Source organism: Acomys minous (genome assembly GCF_964271855.1).
Source record: "Acomys minous genome assembly, chromosome: 9".
NCBI classification, from domain to species: Eukaryota; Metazoa; Chordata; class Mammalia; order Rodentia; family Muridae; genus Acomys; species Acomys minous.
The window spans coordinates 111,388,613-111,410,361 of NC_140490.1; the positions used below are offsets into that span (position 1 = coordinate 111,388,613).

The following is a 21,749-nucleotide window of genomic DNA, read 5'->3' on the forward strand; positions in this document are numbered from 1 at the left end:
AGTATCTTTTTAAATTTTCTGCAAATCCAAAAACGATTCTAAACATGAGTTTCGGGGGATGGGGGAGGTGGGGGCTAAGACAACGGTCTTTCCTTCAGTTCATAGTTTAAATAAGAAACCCAAGTAAGTGAAACATCTAATACAAACCAACAATATTCCGGGGATATTCTTGACCGGTCGTCCCCCCCCCCCGCCCCCAAAGCTTGTCCTTAAACAAGAAACTACCTAATAACAGGTCCCCGACCATCTGTAGTGCTCTGAGAAGGAAACACCACGAAACCTTTACAAAAAGCCTTTTGGTGTGGCTCCCAGGACTAACGGGCATGCCATCTGCTCGCAGCCCAGGTGGTAACCAGGGTTCACGTGTCACCCGGCGGAGCCCAGCGCCAAGGAGCCGCCCTGGCAGGTCCAGGCAACTCCGCTCCCGCAGGTTGCTGGGGGCAGGGCGGCGGCCAGCAGCATCCCGCTCGCGCGCCGGTGCGGATCGTTCCGCGCCCCCCACCCCAGCCTCCATCTGCCGAGAGGGGACCCCCGCGCGGGTCGGTCTCCTACAACAAAAGGGCGCCCCGCCCTTGGAGAGCCCGCCCCGCCCGGGCTTCCCGCGTCCGCGCCCGCGTCCCCGCGGGAACCGCTCCCGCGTCGCCGCCTCCAGGTACCCGGAAGAGGAGGGGGCGAGGCGACAACAATCCGGCGGGCCAGGGGGCGGAAAGGCGCGGCGCCGAGCGCCAAGACAGCCGGGGGCGGGGCTTCGGGCCGTGCCGCCGCGCCATTGGCGAGCACCGCCCCTCCGGCCGCCGCTCATTGGTGAATGCTCAAATTCGGTCTCAAGGCGCCAGAGGAGGTGTTTTAGCGGGGACCGCGGTCGTCCCGGGCTGGAGTTTCGCTAAGGCGGGTGGGAAGCGCAGTCGCTACGCGGACACCGCGGGCTGGAGCCGAGGGTCTGCGAGCCGTACTCTGCCCTGCCCATGTCGCCAGCCGGCTGCTGAGAACTACACGCCCTGCCCGCCCGCGCTTGCCACGCGTGCGGCTGCCGGTGTCCCCGGAGACGGAAAGCCTTCATCGCACACAGCGGCAGTAAGGAAGCGTGCTGGCCCCACGGATGGGGAGGCGGGAATGGGGGAGAAGGGCTACCCACTGGCCCGGGATCCGAGTGCCCTGGCGGTTGTGCTGGCTGCGGCGCTGGATGGAGGAAGCTGGTCCCTCCCCCCACGACCTAGGGGCTTCCCCGGGAAGAGTTTAACTTGGAGTGTGCATAGATGCCCGGGAGAGGGTGCGTGCACCCCACGGGGGTTGATCTCGAGATCGGGTTTCAGTCTACCCACTAGTTCAAACCCACTCAGAGTTGAATTCCTCCCCGTTCTTTGCGCCAAAATTAACTGACCTGGGAGACCCTGTAACTTTCTTGACGTTTGCCTAACACCCTCCTTGCTTGGTAACTATTTTGCCCCCTGCTTTTTCGTAAGGGATTACAATTTTTTCCTTTCTTCCCATATTTTCAGTTATTTCTAAATATATTATAGTGTTTGTTCATGTGAGTTTTAATGAGGATTGAAGGATGTCTGCACTCTTGGAAAATCTCAGGAACCCTCTGGGAAATGGGAAGTTGATGTTCACAAATGGCATTTTTGCTGTTGTTGAAAATAAATGTAAAATCGTTTTCTGATATTCTTGTGTGTTCCAGATGGAGGTAAATTGTTTAACACTAAAAGACTTGATCAGTCCCAGGCAGGCCAGACTAGATTTTGCCGTTGAAGACGCAGAAAATGCACAAAAGGTAAGCACATAGAAATGCTTTAATCTCTAATGTATTTTGGACGATGATGCGTATCCTTGTTCTTATATTCAGCATAATTTTGATGTCCATCAGAGAGGAGTTTTTAAAGAATGCATTCACCAGAACCATTGTCTGGGATTTACTCTTAGTCATTAGTGTTGGAACCAGCCCCTGGAGTCAAAGGTAGAGACAGGGGGCAGCAATCGAAAGTTTGTAATGCTCAGGGTTGCCAAGGGTAATTAAGCTAATGCTTTATGGAATGTCTCCAGGGGCAGACTTTTGCAGTTACAAATACCGGATTTAATGTTAAAATGCTGGAAAATACCGTCTTCCTCCTAGTGAACCAAGTACGGAGTTCTCCGGAGAGTTACAGTCTCGCCTACTGTACAGGGGTCCATGTGACTGACCCTCACCAGCTATTCCGAGTAGTTTACAGCCCCTCTATTTCTTATATGCTGAACCACACTCTTCCTTTCTGCTCTTGTGTATTTTCAACACATTAACCCGCTAACCTGGCCATGGCAGTATCTAAACCATGGTCTGCATCAACACAGATATGCAGTTCGGTAGATGTCCTGTTGGTAGGTTTAACAGTGAAACCTGGTCATTGTTTAAAGCAAAAGCAAATAGCTATAACAGACCAGTTTTAGAAACCTTAAATATAGGTCTATAGTAGAGGCTTCCTTGGGCACTGAACCTCTGGATTCCGGGTTTTAGTTTCATGCCAAGAACATACTTTCATCCACTACTTGCCAGTGATTATTTTGTTAGAGGGAGAAATGCATATTAAAACATTATTAATTTGAAGAGGGTATTTTAAAAATTACCTAAAAATATGACTTTATGTTTACATTCAGTTTCGGGTTTCGGGAGTTGCAGAGTAAAGCTTTTCTGTTTTCCTTTGTAATTTGGATGGTGTGTGTGTGTGTGTGTATGAGTGCATGTTGTGTGTGTGCCTGTATGACTGTGTGCATACATGCATATGACTGTGCACCTGTGTGTGTGTGTGTGTGCACGCACCTGTATGAGACTGTGTGCATACATGCATATGACTATGCGTGTGCATGTGCGTGTGTGTGTGTGTGTGTGTGTGTAATATATGAAGTCTGCCCAGTCAGCTCTTCACTTCTCTTTCTGGTCAGTGACTTAACGGGCACTTTCTCCAGGGACTGACCACTCCCCTCCCCTAGTTGGCCTCGGCGAGTGTTACTGAGGTTTCTCGTGGGGGTGCAGAGAAACTCAAGAGATTGGCAAAGTGGCAAAATATCTGAACCAAAGTGAATAAGAAAGGGCTTAACTCAGAGAGGAGGCAAGAGATGAGGCCTGCGTGGTTTCGTAGGGATAGGAGGAGGCTCTTTGTCCTCTTCCCCATTGCTGCAGGATAGAGCTTTTCTGTGGACGGTAGGAACACGGGCTTCACGGTCACAGAGACCTGGGTGTGATTTCCTGCTTGGCCATTTACTAACTCCATGGCTCCAAATATATTTTTAAGGTCTTTCAGCAAATATTTGTGTTCCAAAGGCCGGAGATAAGGAGGTTTAATACCGCCTAACCTTTCTTAGCTCATTGGTTACCTCTATAAATTGGAGTGCACGGCTCCTCGCTCAACTGGGGTTTGTTAAGTTGTCTAGTTTTATACATTCTTCATGTGGCACCAAGCTAAATGGCAGTCCAATCATAACTTACCCTTTGGTTACCTTGGTTACCTTAGAGGCTTTCAGAGACCCAGGTGTAAACGTGGCCAATGACATTAGGCTCACGGAATAGAGGAGGAAGAAATTCGGGCCTAGGCATTGGAAAGCTCTGGAGGTGGTGGGTGTAAGACTTGGGTTAAACCTCACTGGGTAAGGAAATTCAAAACTACACTAAAACAATGAGAGAGAAAATGGCAGACAAAAGAAACAAAATCTGGGGCTTTGAGAAACCCAGAGTGGCCAGCGAAGTGTAGCAGTTTCTTTTGAGGATCCTTCTGTGGGAAACCAGGAGGGGGTCCCTGGGTCAACTTGTCCTTTAGAGGACCTCTCTCTTGATGTACACACAGCTCCTGGTCACTCATGGCAAAACTTGTTTTGGAAAAAAGAACTTTATAACGTTATCACCATGTTGTACTGTTCTCAGTTCTGGTAAGATAAACAGACGAACCAGTGTCCTGAATGGTGACAAAAGCAGGAAATGGACAGTTTGGGACAGTAAGGCCTAAGGCTGGAGCTGTTGAGAGGACTTCGTGAAATTGCTGATTCATGCATTGGGCTTGAAGGGAAGGCATGCTAAGTCCCTGGAATATGGGGAATATGGGAAACGTGTGGGGCCTGACGGTGGATGCCTGTAATTCAGCACTCAGAGGCTGAGGCAGGACAATTATGAGGCTAGAACTAACAGGCTCATCCCACCAGGCCTGGCTCCCGTGTGTTCTTTCAAAGCCATTGGTGTCTTTGGGGGAGTAGCTAAGGAAGGTGACGGATTCGTCCTGCAATATGCTTATGCCTGTGTGACTTATAGACAGGTGACTGTGCAAGAGGCGCCTGGTTGCCTGATTTTAGGATTCTTGAAAAGTCACAGCCTTGGACCCAAACTTGGAATTGTGGGCATGTAGGTTGACTTTAAACCCGAGCATATGAGATTGGGTGAAGCAGTCCAGAGGGAGTGAAGAGGGCCGGAAGTCTGGATATGAACTCTTGTAGCTTGTCAGAGTAGGGGAGGGAGCCTGATGACGGAAGTAACCGTCAGAAATACAGAGAGTTAAAAATAAAAATAAAAAAAAGAATGAGTACTGTCTCAGAAGCTGAAGTCTAGATGTTATAGCGCCAAGAATCATGGCCAACCTTAACGATGTCAGTGGAAGAGAGGCAAGGTGGCTTTAGCACCAGTTTGGTTTGGTGACCAAGAGGTGACCTGAGTGAACACCATGAGTTGAACAGACTAATGGTTGTAGAAACTCTCAGAAGGTGACAGGAGGATAGTCTCAATGTGGATTGCTCTTTCTAGAAAGTATGTTCTGGCAGGAAGTGGGGTTGTCAGCCAGTAGCCAGGAGACACCTCCTAACCTGGAGTCTTTGCAGCGGTGAGCCTTTACCAACAGGTGGGGTCTCCACATGGCATCTGAAGGAAGGTGATGCTCGGAGGAAGAGCTCAGGTGTGATTGGAGGACAGGTCTGAAGAAAACCAATGGGACAGGGTGTGAGCTGCCTATGAAGAAGAAACTAGAGGGTGACCAGATACCATCAAGGCTCTTGGCAAAGCTGGTGTGACTTAAGATTGCACAGTCAAAGCTATATAAAAACATATAGTTCCCAAGTTGGGAACCAGGGTCTTTTAGCTTTCAAGCCGTCTCTGTGGCTGTGTACAGCGTATTCCCATACCCGTAGTGCTGTTGCTTGTTAATAATTATGATGAACGTTTACATAGCATTTTACAGATGGCAGCGTTTTACTTTATTGTCTGAGTTGCTGTGCCAGCTTTGTTGCAAATTCCCTCCTCTACATCTTAGAGCGGTGAGGCCATTCCATGGTTTGCACCTCTCTGAGCTCTCTGTTGTCCAGGATGTTGCAGGTTAGATTTCCTCGTAAGCAGACCCCACTTGAGTGTTGACTGCAAGAGACTTGTGTATGCCCAGGATTGTAGCAGCGGAAGGAAGAGAGTGGAAAGGAGCAGAGTTACACAGAGAAAGAAATTGAGTCGTGATGGAATTCTGAGATTGCATTACAGAGAATTCAAAGCGACCAGCCAGTAAGGACACCAGATGTTGATGTTGGCGTCCGGGTAGAACTTTTACCAGTCATTGAGTTCAGTGTTGGCCTCACAGGAATGGGTGTGGTCCTGGGCTCATGGGTTCTCTTGAGCCAAGCCAATCCAACAAAGGGCGTGCACTATTGGCATTTCTTCCAACAGCTGGGAGAATGACTCATTCATTCCTGGAGAGACTTGGTTGCATCCAGCGTCTACCATATGAGCAGGTGGCCTTACTAGAAAGTCTTGACAATTGGTCTGAACTACGTGTTTTGTATATATTGGAAACATGGAACCAAGTAGAATGAATAGCCAGGTCTGTAACTATTCAAATCCGTTTCCGCTCTGCTGCACGGTGTCTAGAAGGCAGTACAGACAGGTAGGTGGCGCAGCATGTAAATAAGTCATAGCTCACCGCCCCACCGCATCCCCAGGACCGCTCAACACAATTTGTGTGCCGTTTTTAAACTTTGATGTATAGGTGTTGTCTTAGTTGGGGTTTCTATTGCTGCAACAGAACCATGACCAAAGAGCAGATTTGGGAGGAAAGGGTTAATTTGGCTTATACTGCCATATCACTGTTTCATAGCAGAAGGAATTCAGGACAGGAACCCAAACAGAGTACGAACCTGAGGCAGGAATTGATGTGAAGGGGTGCTGCTTACTGGCTTGCTCCCCACGATTTGCTCAGCCTGCTTTCTTACAGAGCCCAGGACCACCAGCCCGGGGGATGTCACCACCCACGAAGGGCTGGGCCCTCCCCCATCAGTCACTAATTGAGAAAATGCCCTACCACTGAACCGTATGGAAGCCTTTCCTCGGGGTTCCCTCCTTCCAGATAACTAGTTTGTGCGTCAAGTTGACATAAGACCAGCCGGCACAGGTATAACAACGTCCTAAGCCAGCCACATTACCCAACTTCACTCCTGCTTTCTCACATAAATGAAACTGAAAATGCATCTGTGTATGAAGAAATTGTTCATTCTGAATCGCTCCCTCACTGCAGAAAGACGCCAGGACTTCCTGTGTGGGCACGTACCCCGGAAACAGAAGGGAGGAAGGGAGGGAGCCTGGTACACACCTTGTGGCCTGAGGGTACCTTTTGACAAGATGTAGAGTTCACTCAACACCTGAAATATGACATGTGGCACTGGCTTCATGGACTCATTACTGAGACAAGGCGTACATCCAGGGAGCTGAGGAGAATCGCTGTGTTCTACAGGGCTAAGTGCCGGGCCAGATTGGAGAATGGAGAAAGGCAATAGCTAAGGCTTATTGGGAGCTCACTGTGCACTCGTGAACTAGCCTGAACCCATGAGGTTGGTGGGTTGGGTTTTTTGTTTTGTTTTTGTTTTTGTTTTTTTGGGTTTTTTTGTTTTTGTTTGTTTTGTTTTTTGAGACAGGGTATCTCTGTGTAGCCTTGGCTGTCCTGGACTCACTTTGTAGAGCAGACTGGCCTCGAACTCACAGCCAACCGCCTGTCTCTGGCTCCCGAGTGCTGGGATTAAAGGCGTGTGCCACCACCACCAGGCTTTTTTTTTTTTTAATCAACTTTGCTTTTCAGTTGGATAAGTGGAAATGCAGTGAGGGGAGGAGGAGGAAGTTGCCTGAGATCCTGCATGTATAACCACTCCCCCAGCTGCCTCTCTAAGGACTACTGGGTACCTTCCTAAAACTTAGAAAGACATAGCTTCCTCCTTATCTATACCCAGAATGAGCTCGCTTGAAGATGCACCATTTTAAAAACTGCGTTTGGCTGCCTTTTACGTGCTCAGATTTTTATATGGGCTGCTGCTACGACTTCGAGCATCTCTTTTTAACCTCTGTACCGAAGGTTATATAAGTTCATCAATAAAATGGAATAAGCAATAATAGTACCTGTGCCACAGAATTAGATGAGGAATTGATACAGGTCCAGGAGAGAGGGTGTGTGTGTGGTGTGTGTATTGCACACTCAGTCATCGCCCTTGGGGGCTCACTTGCGGATGCTGTCAAAATGGCTCACTGACAGGGACTTGCTAGCAGAAATGAACAACTTTCCCAGGATCGTTGCCTGCTCGCCTCTGCTAAAGCGTTAGACCTGATCACCTCCACCACGCACTCCGTGCACATCACGGTACAACAGAGTGTCACCATAGCTGGCTGGCAGCTTCTGAGCGAGAGTTGGTTGGCCTGTATCTTAAGGATTTCCAATGCTATGAAGAGCCACCGTCGACTATGGCAGCTCTTAAAAAGGAAAGCACTTAACGGGGCTGCATTACAGTTCCCTAGTCCATTGTCACCGTGAACATGGCGGTGTGCAGACAGCCATGGTGCTGAGAGTTCTCCAACCAGCTCCTCAGGCAGCAGGAAGAGTAACACTGGGCTTGGCTTGAGCCTGCGAGACCTCAAAGCCCACCCAGGTGACACACGTCTTCCAACAAGGCCATACCACCAATAATGCCGCCCCCTGTGAGTCTCTGGGGGCAGGCCATCCCAGACACAAACTCCGCTCTTTCCCAGGCTTCTCCCTCTGTCCAGAGCGGGGATGTTGTAACCTCTGAGCAGCAAGACCTGGAGCAGACAGTAGCTGCAGGGTGGTAGGTACAGCACAGGAAAAGCACATGGTGACCCCTTCCTCTTACTGCGTGAGTCACTATTGACAGGAAGAGAATTCTACTGGAGAAAAGGAAAAAATCTTTCTGGTTTTGAATGGTATAAAACAACAGTTGAAAGACATTTGCTTCCATTATTTGGTGGGTCCAAATGTGGGCTTTTTTGTTTTGTTTTGTTTTTTAAATCATGGGCTTCCTTATAATTGCCTAAGGCGGTATTCAGGACGTATGGTGTGGGGCAGATGCTGCTTCACAAACTATTTCAAGATAGCACCAGTTGACAAGCAAAACCTTGGCACTGAGCACTTAAAAACCCTTGCCAGCAATCTGATACCACCTTTGGGGCACCTAGGCTTATGACCTGCTGGAGATGTCACATGTTGCAGAGGCTATACGTTGATTGAAGCGACACACTGAAGTGGTAAGTCAGGAAATTCCACCCTGGTCCCATGAGGTTAAAGGTCACCTAGCAGTGTATATGGTACTCAGGAGATGTGAGTGAAACAGAATAAGCAACCAAAAACCTGGTCCTTCGCTGTGAAGGGTTGAAGAAACACTGCTCAGAAAATATCAGGTGGCTCTCAGGATAGCCTGCTCTATCTGGCGTTTGGTTGGCTGCTCGCCCTTTAATTCGCCCTGTTACTGGTTGCTACTGAACCTTGAACTACAAAGGCCTAACTGTTCTCCACTGGGAAATGCAAACTTGTAGGTATAGCTTTGAAAAATAAGTTCCTGTGAAGCCAGAAAAGACCAACTTGGCCTTCTTCACTTCCAACTATGACAAGCGTCCATTGGTGACAGATACATTTGTGACTTCTCTAACACCTCATGACAAATACGTGTAAGCGGAGTAGCAGATATAAGGGGGCTCCTTAGAGCCACTGCCCGGTGCCCTTGTAGCTCTCTAGTTTCCCTGTATCCGATCTCAGTTCTCTCCGACCTTGAACGTGAGGTCCGTTTTGGATTCCCTCTTAACTGACACCTGCCCCTTCTTGGCCTTGCTCAAAGTTTTCTTTGCCTTAAATAGGAAAATATCTTTGTTGACCGATCAAGGATGACTCCAAAGACTCCAATGAAAAATGAGCCAATAGATCTTTCAAAGCAAAGACTCTTTACTCCAGAAAGAAATCCTATTACTCCGGTAAAGCTGGTCACCAGGCAGCAGCAGGTGGAGCCGTGGACGCCCACAGCCAACCTGAAGATGCTCATCAGTGCAGCCAGCCCAGACATAAGAGACCGGGAGAAGAAAAAGGGGCTGTTCAGGCCCATCGAGAACAAAGAGGATGCATTTGTGAACTCCCTGCAGGTAAGGGCAGTGCTCACGGGGCTCTTGGAAGACTCCAGAGACTTCCGTGATTATTAGAAAGTCATGATACGCATCCAGGCAAACAGTGTTAATTAAACATGCCATCTTTTTGTTAACAGCTGAATTTTCCGCTCATTCTTACTTTCATAATTAATTTCTTTCCTCTCTTAACCAGACCGCATTTAAAAAATAATTTATTAGTAATTTGATCTAATAAAGAAACTCGGATTTTTTTTTTAAAGCACTGCTATTTTGTTGTCGTTTGATTGGCTGCGTGTGTGTGCTGTCTGAATCACTATTCTATTGCTACGAAGAGATACTATAAGTGACCTTTTTTGGCTGCCAGCCAGCTATAGTGACACTCTGTTGTACTATAATGTGCAGGAAAGGAGTGGAGGAGGTGATTTTTATTTTTCTCTTGTAAAAGCAAGCATTTGATTGGGGCCTGGCTTATGCTTTGAGAGGTTTGGTCCAGCATCGTCATGGGAGGTATGGAGGCACACAGGGCACTGGGGCAGTGACTCAGAGCTATATCCGATCTACCAGCCAATAGGGAGGCCCTGGGCCTGGTGTGGGCTTTTGAAATCATAAAGCCCACCCCAAGAGACACACTTCCTCCAACTAGGCCACACCTCCTAATCCTTTTCAAAGAGCGCCACTCCTTGACAACCAAGCATTCAAATATATGAGGCTACGGAGGCCATTCTTACTCAAACCACCACAGCTTAATGATTCAGCCCCAGGGCTCTATACTTAGTAGGCAAGCCCTCTGCCACCAGGCCACATGCCCAACTGCCATTGTAGATGGTTCTTAGGCCATCTTTAAATTACATACTCTATGAAGATAAAGTAGAGCTGCTCAGCAAACAGCACATTCATACTTTCTAAAAAGACCCAACAGCCATTTTCACTCCCTCCAAACTTTCTCTGAGACCTCCTAAGAAAAATGACTTGCAAGTTGGAGTCTTTCCAGCTGGTTCCCCCTCCCCCGCCCCCCATTTATGGTGGATTTGAGGCCACAGTCTCCAAAGCTGGGCTTCCTGTCTGTCTCTCGATTAAGTGTGCGGCACTACACCTGGCAGGGTTTGCTTTTTCAGCCAGCACGTTCTCACAGATCGTTTGCGTGTTTCCACAGTCACGGCTCTTCTTCCATTGCTACACAAAGATCCGCTGCATGGCTATGACAACGTACCTCTTCTGTCTGTGGCCACTAAGGTAGTTTCAGCTATTTGGGGCTGAAACAAATACATGGGTTGTCCCTATCTTCTCGTGTGCTTGACTAACATTTCCCAGAGCGGTGGTTCTCGAAATACTCCTGGGAACCACTTTCTTCGCAAAGGATCTGTGGCCGTGTGTATCTGCTTGTCTGTATGTGTGTTGCATTGATGCAGTGCCCACAGTGGCCAGAAGGGGGCATCAGATCCCCTGGAACTGGAGTTATAGCTATGGACTTCTCCATGTAGGTACTGGGAATTGAAGCCAGGTTCACTGCAAGTGCTCTTCAACACTGAGTTCTCTCTCTGCCACCTCCCTGCCCCCAAGTTACTTTCTTAGCGGCCAGAAGGGGGCATCAGATCCCCTGGAACTGGAGTTATAGCTATGGACTTCTCCATGTGGGTACTGGGAATTGAAGCCAGGTTCACTGCAAGTGCTCTTCAACACTGAGTTCTCTCTCTGCCACCCCCCTGCCCCCAAGTTACTTTCTTAACACTAAGATGTTTGCCAGTTAAATTCCCATTCTCTTAAGTTTGTGTGATTACGAGATGTGGACGTTGTAACACGCTAAGTACAGAAGTAAGCATGGAATCTAGCTTTCGGTGACGCCATCACTGCAGAAGTTAGAAACAAGTATGTAAACCCTGACCTTTGACCTCAGCATCATAGCATCTCCGCTCATTTTCTACTATATTCAGTATGAACAGAAGGAACTCATATGCCAACCACCAACTCTAGTCCCAGTGACCAGGAGGCAGAGGCAGACAGATCTCTGCGAGAGCAGAGCCAGCCTGGTCTACAGAATGAGTTCCAAGACAGAGAAACCCTGTCTCAAAAAGAACAAAGCCCCGAAACATCGTCATCAAAATACTCAGATAAACAGAAAGCTCTCTGGGGTCCTCAGTAGTGTTTTAGGAACGCAGAGTGACCCTCTGAGTGCAAAGTCTGAGAATTAGCTTATTCACCGTTAGTGGAAGCGCTGTCATTGCAGTGCACAAATTCACCGGGAGTTTGGTGCCACAATGCTCCCAAAGCGCCTGCCTGTTTCCACCAGGCATGGGAAGCATTGATCCATGTGTCTTCTGAAACTGTGACTAAACAGGAGTTCAGTTCCCAGCATCCACGTGGTGGCGCACAACCCTTTGTTAACTCCTTTCCAGAGGGACACAGTGCCCTCTTCTGGCTTCTATGGGCAGCGCACGCACATAAAATAAGTAAATAAATATGGATGACCTTTTTGGGTTTTTTGTTTGTTTGGGGAGTTTGTTGTTTTTGAGACAGGGTTTCTCTGTAGCCTTGGCTGTCCTGGACTCGCTTTGTAGACCAGGCTGGCCTTGAATTTACAGCGATCCGCCTGCCTCTGCCTCTCGAGTGCTAGGATTAAAGGCGTGCGCCGCCATGCCCAACTCTTGATGACCTTTTTATATCTCTTTAACCTTTCTCTAGCCCAGGGTTAGAAACACATTCTCCTATGCTTTACTATAATTTGCTTTCTATACATCTTGGGTCCATTTGGAATTGCTTTTTATATATGTGACGTGAGTCGAGAACACAGCGTTTTCTTTCTGTGTGTTTGTCTGTACTATTTTCAGGCCCTCTCCCTCTTCCAGCTAGCAATGCGACATCTGGCATATGTCACAGTTACTTGTGTGTATTTCTATTTCAAGAGCCTTTCCTTTTCCTCTGGCCTACTTGTCTGCTCGAGGCCAGGACCATTTATTTTCCAATAAGCAAAGAACAAACTTTGCCATATACTTAAAATGCCTGACCTGTTTCTGGCTCTTTCTTCCACGTATGCTTCAGACTGGTTGTCTTATTTCGCTTTTTCAGACACAGTGTCACTGTGAAGCCCTTGCCCACCTTGAACTCCCTGTAGACGGGGCTGGCCTCGAACTGATGGAGATCTGCTGCTTCTGCCTCCTGAGTGCTGGGGTTAAAGGCATGCGCCGCACTGCCTGGCTCTGGAAGGGATCATTTGTAATGACTGGAGACACTTTCATTTCTCCACGGTGCCGAGCCTCCTATCCGTGAACTTGGTGCACGTGCCCAATTATAAGTGCTAAGACGGTGGTCCTCAGCCTTCTTAATGCTGCGACCCTTTAATACAGTGCGTTTTATAGTGACCCCCATAAGGTTTCTGTGTTGCTACTGCATTACTAATTTCGCTATTGTTACGAATCATAATGCTAATATTTTTGGACGTAGAAGTTTGTCGGAGGGGTCACGACCCACAGGTTGAGATCCATTGCTCTAAGATCTTGAATATTAGCTAGATTTAGTCCTAAAAACAGTAGCGTTCTCGTCACGGTTATAAATACTATCTTTTGAACTGACTTTCTCTTGCTGTACAGGAATGCAACTTGGGTTGTTTGAGTTTTGTTTCTTGCTTTTGTTTTTGTTTTGTTTGTTTGTTTGTTTGTTTTCCCTTGGTTTTTCAAAACAGAGTTTCTCTGTGTACAGCCTTGACTGTCCTGGAACTCACTCTGTAGACCAGGCTGGCCTTGAGCTCGTAGAAATCTGCCTGCCTCCACCTCCCACGCGCTGGAATGAAAGATGTGCAGCTTAGGCTTAAAACATACCTTTTGTATTCAATTATCTTGCTAATTCCTCTCGTTTTTTTGTAATTTTTCACTTTTTTTTTTTTGAGTGATCCACCATACCCTTTTCAGAATGAAAAGGTTTTGTCTGTGCTTTCCAGGCCTTTGCCTCAGTTTCTCCTCACGCCCTAACATACCCACGCATGCCACAGAAGGGCCCGTGACTCTGGGCATCTGTGCTTTCCTTGCTTTCAGGGAACACTTCCAGGGTTTCTCGGCTAGCCAGATAGTAGCTCTTGTATTGTCATGAATGTGCAACATGAAACTCGTCAAGAGCCTTTTCTGACTCTTTTGAGATTCACTTTTCTCCTTGGGTCTGTTTATTGAAAAGCCTTTGATTGGCAGTGGAGACCTGTTCAAGTGTGGGTAGAGCCCAGAGTGCTACTTGAGTAGACTTAGAACAGGAAAAGACTTCAGCTCACTGGCCCTCAAGGAGGTTCGTCAAGATTTGGTCCGTCTTGAAATATACAACAGTGCAACAGGTCCTTGCATCTCGGGCTTTGTCAGTGACTGTCACTCAGAGTCGCAGAAAACAAATTGTGACGCAGTGGGTCTAAAATGGGGCCTGAGATGCTACATCTCCAGCAAGTGCCTGCTGTTGCTGCTGCTCCCAGGTCCACACACATGTGAGAAGCAAGGCTGGAGCAAGCTGCCCAGCGCATCATTCCTGCTTTACTTAAACTTGTATCCATGAGTCCCAGCCTTGTGTTCAAGATGAGAAACAACTCAGTCCAGAGAAGATAATAGGAAAAGTGTTCAGAAAGACTAGAAGTTGTTTTCACTGGGATGTCGAACGGTGTGGCTTGGGACCACTTTGCCAAGGGCTCGCCAGCACCAGCAACTAAGGTGGTAACCGTGGCATCTCCCCCCTCCCTTCTGTCTGCCCTCTGTAGCTTGACGGCGTTGGCGACAGTGCTGTGGACGACTACGAAAAGCAGAGGCCAAGCAGGAAGCAGAAAAGTTTAGGGCTGCTCTGCCAGAAGTTTCTAGCGCGCTATCCAAGTTACCCCGTGTCAACTGAGAAAACCACCATCTCTCTAGATGAAGTCGCCCTGAGTCTTGGTACGTATTGCCCGATTATCCTGCCGCCTGCCGCCTGCCATCTGTGGCAGTGGGAAGCAGTTTGCCCTGGGCAGGCCAGAGGCATCGCAGAGCCTCTTTTATTAACAGAGGGGCCTTGTGCAAGGGTGAGGACAGCAGACTTGCTTCCATTGCCACCAAACCTCCCTTCACGGTGCATTGAATTCGAGGAAGCCTAGACCTAAAGGACCAAGCAGAAACCCTGAGCTTTTAACCTATATGGGGATTGGAGCTATAGCTCAGCGAGAGAGGAGTTGCTCAGGAAGTACAAAGTGGGTTTAACCATTACATCATACAGGGAAGAAAATGTGTTTATTGTAGAAGGTAATATTTTTATACTTATATTACAGATCAATCTCATTTTAAATTCTTATTTCAGGATCTGAAAGTATAAACTAAGTATGATGGCACGTGCCTGTAATCCCAATACTTGTGAGACAAGGGTTAGGAGGACTGTAAATTTGGGGCCAGCCTAGGTTATACAGTGAGGCTCTGTCTCATAAAATTACAGATACCTTGCTCTTTATTTTTAATATGCTTCAGAGAGCTTGGAATTGGGATTATTATTTATATTAGTATAAAAAGCAAAAACTTGAATGTTGATGTTAATTGTATCTCTGTATGGCCCAGGAGCCAATAACTGACACAAAGAGACTGAAATGTAATTCAAAGCTACAAGCACAACGCTGGGCAGAATCTAAACTGCTACTAATGTACTAGTAAACCAAAGTTAAACTAATCTAATCCTATCCCAAGCACTTGCCAATCTGATGGTCCTGGGCAGCTAGCTTCCCTCCACCAACTCCCTCTGTCAACTGTCCACTCCAGGCTCCTCCTCCTCTCCTCAAAGCCCCGCCTTCCACTTCCTGTCCTTCTGCCCAGCTGATTGGCTAAACAGCGCTTTATTGACAACTGCTACATCCACTCAAGGCATTCCTCCACAAGTCCCCTTTTTAGTCTAATTTTAAAAACAAAAACTTTTACCTATGCATTTATATTATTACACCAATATATAATATACACACAGAAGAACCATGAAACTATCATTATATTCATGTTATACTGATAGCGTTTTGCTGTCTTCAGCCCCATTAGAGACTTGAGAAGGAATAAAATTAATTGCCTGAGTAAATAGGAAATGCAGTATAGCAACTTCCAAAATGAAAAAAATGAGAGGTATACTTTGCTCCCTGAACAGTCACTCAAAACTCTCTAACACATTGGAGCATCGTCTTTAGCCTTCTGGTCCAGTATATCTGACAGACATATTTGTGAAGCAGGGACTGTTGAGGACTTGCCTACCCTGTCTTGGCAGAGTTTGGCCATCAACTTTACCTGCATCCAAGCTTGCCCATTTCAGGCAGAATTCTGTCTGTGGCAGAAAACAAGAACATTTTTGCCCCGTGGCTGGTTTGCCACACCTGAAGCCATCTCCATAAGGAGGTTCCTCGATGCTCATTACCTTCTTTGAGGCAGGCTGGGTGTTGCCAGGAGTCAACCTATCTCATTTTTAAAGAATCCTCAAAACAATTTAAAGAAATAAATCTTTAAATGCCATATTCTGAGGTCTCTGAGGTTTTTGAAGACCTTATCTAAATATTATACCTTATCTATTTATTGAACCTAGGATTTATATTCTTGTGATAAAATTGAGTAGTGCAATGAATTAAAAATAAACTTACTTTACATCAAAATACAAAATTCTATACTAATGAATTAAAAATAACGTTGTGAGTAACTAGGCCTTACGTTGAAGAGTAGATTCAATAATCTACCTTTTGTCCTATCATCCCTATGTATTTCTATATTTTTCAGAGAGAAATCCCCGAGTCCAATCTGGTTCTCTCTCTGAATAAGACCAATAATAACATAACCAACTCCCAGTGAAGATAAACATCCATAGCCTTACCCCAGACCTTACCCAACCCCCTCCCTTAAGGGACATCTTTCTCTTTTTAAGGCTTCTTCTGGCTGATTTGGGATGAATAATACCTATGTAGGGGCCCAAATAAAAATGGGAAAATGGTTAAACAAGCTAGAGATAATATTTGTGGTCCAGTCTCTAAATGTTGAGAAATTCCAGGCTTTATAAAAGTCCTGTGTGGGACAGTCTGAAATCCTGGACCAATTGGAATCAGGAGCTTTCTTTGAAGCTGTCCTGGGAGCTGTTTTGTTCTGATGCCAAACAGCAGCTGCAGCACTTGTGGATGAAACATGAAGAATGCTGGAGGATGAATCCTGTCAGGTCTGACCCAGCATCAGCGTCTGGTTCTTCTGTTCTGAAAACATATAATTTCTCGCAAGCATTATACAGTTCTAAAACTATAAATGCATGAGGTGTGCAGGATGCCAGAACAATCCATGCTGGTTCTGTAGTTTGAATTCTTGTACAAATAGACTGACTTAAGTTAGCAGTCTCCCTTTCATCCAGGTCTGTTTTATTTTGATCTCTTTCAAAGAGGAAGTATAATATTACCATCACCAAAGAACATGCAATCATTACTTAATTGAAATCAAACAAGATTGTGAATGTCCTTCTTTAGGCTCTGTGATGCCTCTATGGTAGGCTAGGCTGCTACCTGTCCCCCGAGAAAATGTTATCGTTTTAGACAGAAGCCAGTTGCCCTGAGCAAAAGAAAAGACATTAAGCTTTAAATGAGCTTATGCATACCCTAGGCATCTTGTACCTGGGTTTTCACACTTACATAAACTCCCATTTTAGAGTTTATGCATACCCTAGGCATCTTGTACCTGGGTTTTCACACTCACATAAACTCCCATTTTAGAGTTTATGCATACCCTAGGCATCTTGTACCTGGGTTTTCACACTCACATAAACTCCCATTTTAGAGTTTATGCATACCCTAGGCTTCTTGTACCTGGGTTTTCACACTCACATAAACTCCCATTTTAGAGTTTATGCATACCCTAGGCATCTTGTACCTAGGTTTTCACACTCACATAAACTCCCATTTTAGAGTTTATGCATACCCTAGGCATCTTGTACCTCGAGCTCGCCCCTTCTCTCCACACGGGGTGGACACTTCCACCTTTTAGACTAAATGAGCAAGAGCATGATGCTTGAAGAAGGCCTACGCCATAGCCTTCACAGCAAACCTGTCAGGATAGAAAATACACAGCTGGACCAGCCTCCTGACAAAGAGGGATGCGCATGTTCACGTGGCAGGAGCATGTGTGCCTGAGATGCCCGCACAGCTATAAATGTGTATACTGTTGCTTTGGAAGAGCGACCCCTAGTGGACAGGGACTGCATTTGGTTTCAGGAGGATTGAACTGTTGAAAGTCATTAAACAGAAATCAGGCTAACCTGGAGGCATAGGGGTATCCACTTAAAAACAAGGAAGCTTTACCTGTGGAGAAATATTTGAAGGGATAAGCTAAATGAACGGTTAATAGCTTGTGTCTCATAGCTGTCTCTTCCATAGCCCAGAGAAACGTGTCAGAATCATGGGCTGTCAGTCTGAGCTATTCAAGCTGTGAAGGCTCTGGCTGTTGGAAAATGAGACATTGAAGAGACAGTGGGTTCTGCTAGGAAGACCATGGGCTAGGCTTTGGGGCAGATAAGGCCTGGCTCTGAACTTTGAGACGTTAACGTTTTCTCTCCTGTAACATAGTTGAGCTAATAAGAGTAACGTGCTTAACTTGGTCCTGGCAGGGGTCTCAGAAACCAGTCTTGCAGAAAACAAGGGTTAACTGCCAGACCATCCAGAGTATAAAATCTCTCCCAGCCCTGCACGCCTGCCGTGTATTCAATTTCCAGGTAGAAGTTTTGCGCTGGTTTTAGTGAGGAACACAAAAGTGAGACATTTGAGGCAAAATGTACCATCCTGGGGCAGAAGAAAGATCTTATTCACCCAACCTATATATCACTCCATGTTATAGCTGTCTGGAACCAGACTCCAGAGTTTTCACAACAGCCTCCCAATGCCCCATGACCACACAGACTTGCAAGTAAAACGAGCCGCCATCTCCTCTCATGTGAGATTGAAAACTAGTGTCTCTCTCTAGGAGCTGGTTTCCTCCATGACTGTCTCGTGGCCTTGAGCTTGAATCCCTTGTTCCCTCCTAGTTTCTAATACTACCATTTACCTAAAGATGCACAGGCTTTCAAGCTCATTTCCGGAGCCTGCCACCATGTAGATTGTTGGGCTCTAGGGTTAATGAGTAAGCATCTAAAGACTCGGCAATAACCTTAGTCACTAGAAAACAGAACAACCTTTGGTTCTTACACTGACTGGAATAACGTTCTCGGTCAGTTCCTAGGGAAGTAGACGAAAGAAAATATAGCAGGAATCATTAAGTCTTTCTGTGGTACAACTGGGACCACGAGTAGACTTAATAAGGCCACCTCAGTACAAAGAAAAGAGGCAGAATGCCAGGGGACACCTTCCTCACAGCAAGCCCCAGGGCAGCCTCTCAGTCTTGAGGATGGAATTTTAGGTGCCCAGCCCCATACACAGCGGAACTTGGGCAGGACTGAGGTGCTGGGCATGGTGGAATTGATAAGAGGTTAAGTTGACAAGTGGCCGCCACGTTTGCTATTTGCCGAAACAACCTACCAAGTGCCTGGTTGCACAGCCTTATCTTCCTCGCAAAGCGAGTGGAATTTTCTTTCCTTTTCCCTTCTTGGGACTCCTGGCCACTAGGTGGAGACTGAACAGCTGATCACCAAGCACAAAACAACACAACAGCCAGGCATATGGCTGGCCCCAGGGTGTCTCAGTTGCCTTCACTTGACATTTCTAATGGGAAGGTTTATGGGATGGCACAGGCTAAGCAGGAGGTGTTATTATGTGGAAACAGGCTGGAGTAAAGAACCAGACAGCTCTGGATAAGAGGCGCCTGCCAGTACCTTCCAGCAGGGCAGCTGACGCTGAGCCTGGGGTGGGAGGCAAGCTGGTCAGGGTCATGAGTGGCAGCGTTCTGATTGACCGTGAAATTTCCTTTTGTGTGTGTGATAAAGCTCCCCTTGGGTCCAGAGTGCTGTTGATTATTTGGTGTCTTTCTCACCTTCTATCTCTAAGGAGCCCAAAGCTACCTTCACTGAGGCTCTATCTCTGGCAAGTGACACAGACAGAGCATCTTTATAGCCATGGGGTTTTCTATAGAGTACCTGGAGGCTTTTTGTGTGGGTACTTAGATGAGAACAAAGGGAGCAGTAGGCCCAGGGCCTGTTACACAACAGCATGAGTCATGAACCAGAGACATTTAAAATCTGCCTCTACTGTAACTCTTTATGTTAGTGGGGGCTTTAGGTAGCTCCAAATGATGTAATATAGAGATCAAATTAGCATCTGTTGAGGACCCTTTTCAGTAATGTTCTTATTGATTATTTTATAAGGTTCATACTATCCTATGAAAAGGTTTAGTGACTTCCTGGGACTGCTTAAAAGGGATAGAGGTAAAGATTCGTCTGCAGACAGTCTGATTTTAGGACCTTCTATACTTAATCAGCATACATGTTTTCTATAATTAGAAGGGAACTCCTACTTACAGGCGTGCAGGGAAAGGGCTGGTGACTTTCACGGCAGGCCTGCCCTGGGCTTTGGGCTGCCCTGTTGGTCGGCTGGTTGGTAGACAGTGACTGAGAGGGCAAGAACAGTTAGTACAAACCACTGCAAACAGAGGATGTGTGGTCCTCCAGAAACACCAGAAGGGAGCCCAAACCCTTGAATCTGGGGCTTCCAGTTTAAAACAGAAGGCGATATTTATCATCCATTTACCTTACCAGACTGGTCAGAGTTACTGTATTAACTGTTACATCATTCATACTCCCAAGAAAGGACAGTACTGTCCAGTGAGGAGATAGGTATGGCAAAGCTTGTTTTATAGTTCTGTGGTAGTCCTTGCTGTCAGTGTGACAGGATTTGCCCTATGGGATAGGATCCCCAACTGACTAAAAAGAGAAGGCAGGGCAAGCTGAACGCCAGCTTCGCCTCCTTCTGTTTCCTGAGTGAGTGTGGTAGCTGCCTCCTGTCCCGCCACTGTGGTAAGCTGTCTCCTCAAACCATAAGTCAGAAGAAGTCCTTCCTTAACGTTGCTTCTGTCAAACGTTTTGTGACAACAAGAAGACAGGCAGCTAATACAAGCCCACCAGTTAGCAATGTGGGTCACCACTAGCCAGCTACCGTGTCCAGTAGGCCTGCTGTTCATCATACTGCATTCTGCCCTAGTGCGTGAGCAGTGTGCTTATCAACAGGTCTAAAGAACAGTGCTGTGCTGTCGCTGCCACACAGAAGGTAGCCTGGCCACCTTAAGAGTATGCTACCCTAGATGTGTTTCAAGGTTGGATCCCAAGAAGCAAAAAAAAAAAAAACAGGGTCTCTTTGAGTCTTCTTCCTCTGATGGCCTTTCTGATTAGCCACAGTCGCTGGGTGGGCATTAACTGGCACGGCGAGCACATAGTTCACGTCCCAGGCCCTTCCGGAGCCGAGACTCAGAAATGTCCATTTACTCGGTGCCCTTTGGCTTCTTTGCAAACAGGTGTGGAAAGGAGGCGCATCTATGACATTGTGAACGTGCTAGAGTCCCTGCATCTGGTCAGCCGGGTGGCTAAGAATCAGTACGGTTGGCACGGTCGGCACAGCCTACCCAAAACCCTGAGGACGCTGCAGAGGCTGGGAGAGGAGCAGAAATACGAAGAGCAGATGGCCTGCCTCCAACAGAAGGAGCTGGACCTGGTGGAGTATAGGTTTGGAGAACGCAGGAAGGATGGGTCTCCGGATCCCCAGGATCAACACCTACTCGATTTTTCTGAACCCGACTACCCCTCCTGTGAGTCTGTTATAAACTTAGGAATAATGGCAAAAGGAAAGGATTGTCTCCGACTGAGAGACTGACTACTAAGATGTGAGGTGCCAGAGTGACTGACTGCCCCAGGGGGGAGATGCTCTCTTACCCTACTGAGGAAAGGCAGAGGGCTCCCAGCGGGGCTGCCCACTCCACCTTACCCATGGCCGGTCTCCTAGTTAGAGCGTGTGAGCCACACGTAGGCACGTACTGCTTGCCTCTGAGACCTCACACTGAAGACATTTTCTTCTCAAAGCATTTCATTCAATTATTTGTTAGAGTAAATTACTAAGGAAAAATAGCCCCAGTAGCTAAATCTGTTAAGAAAGATGGACAAGCCCTGCTTCCCCTTGGTGTCATTTAATTGTTTTGCTTTTTTTTTTTTTTTTTTGAATTTTACATCTTGTTCTTCCTTTATCCCAACTTATATGTCCTCCTCTTCTCACTGCAAACACTGGTACACCATCAGTCCCACATCCTCCGTGTTGTGAGGATGGTACATACAGGCATCACTCACTACCTTGCCCTGTTGGACACTGAAGGAAGGGTGGGATGGTTTTCTTTAGAGCCACAGCTTTGTGCCTTTTAGCTCCACCCTGTGAGGAAGCACTTACCCATGTAGCCAGAGGAGAGAGGCATGTACCTGG

At 46.9% G+C, this 21,749-nt stretch overlaps 1 protein-coding gene across 1 annotated transcript in view; it reads left to right on the plus strand.

Annotated features, from left to right (window-relative positions):
• The first annotated feature begins 839 nt into the window (after positions 1-839).
• The window catches only part of E2F7 (E2F transcription factor 7), a 44,442-nt gene continuing 23,532 nt past the window's right edge, over positions 840-21,749 (plus strand). The window contains exons 1-5 of the mRNA XM_084797053.1: positions 840-1,074; positions 1,682-1,774; positions 9,122-9,400; positions 14,106-14,274; positions 20,797-21,087. Coding sequence (XP_084653179.1) covers positions 1,682-1,774; positions 9,122-9,400; positions 14,106-14,274; positions 20,797-21,087 — 832 coding nt within the window. The 5' untranslated portion in view covers positions 840-1,074. The remainder of the gene's footprint in view (positions 1,075-1,681; positions 1,775-9,121; positions 9,401-14,105; positions 14,275-20,796; positions 21,088-21,749) is intronic.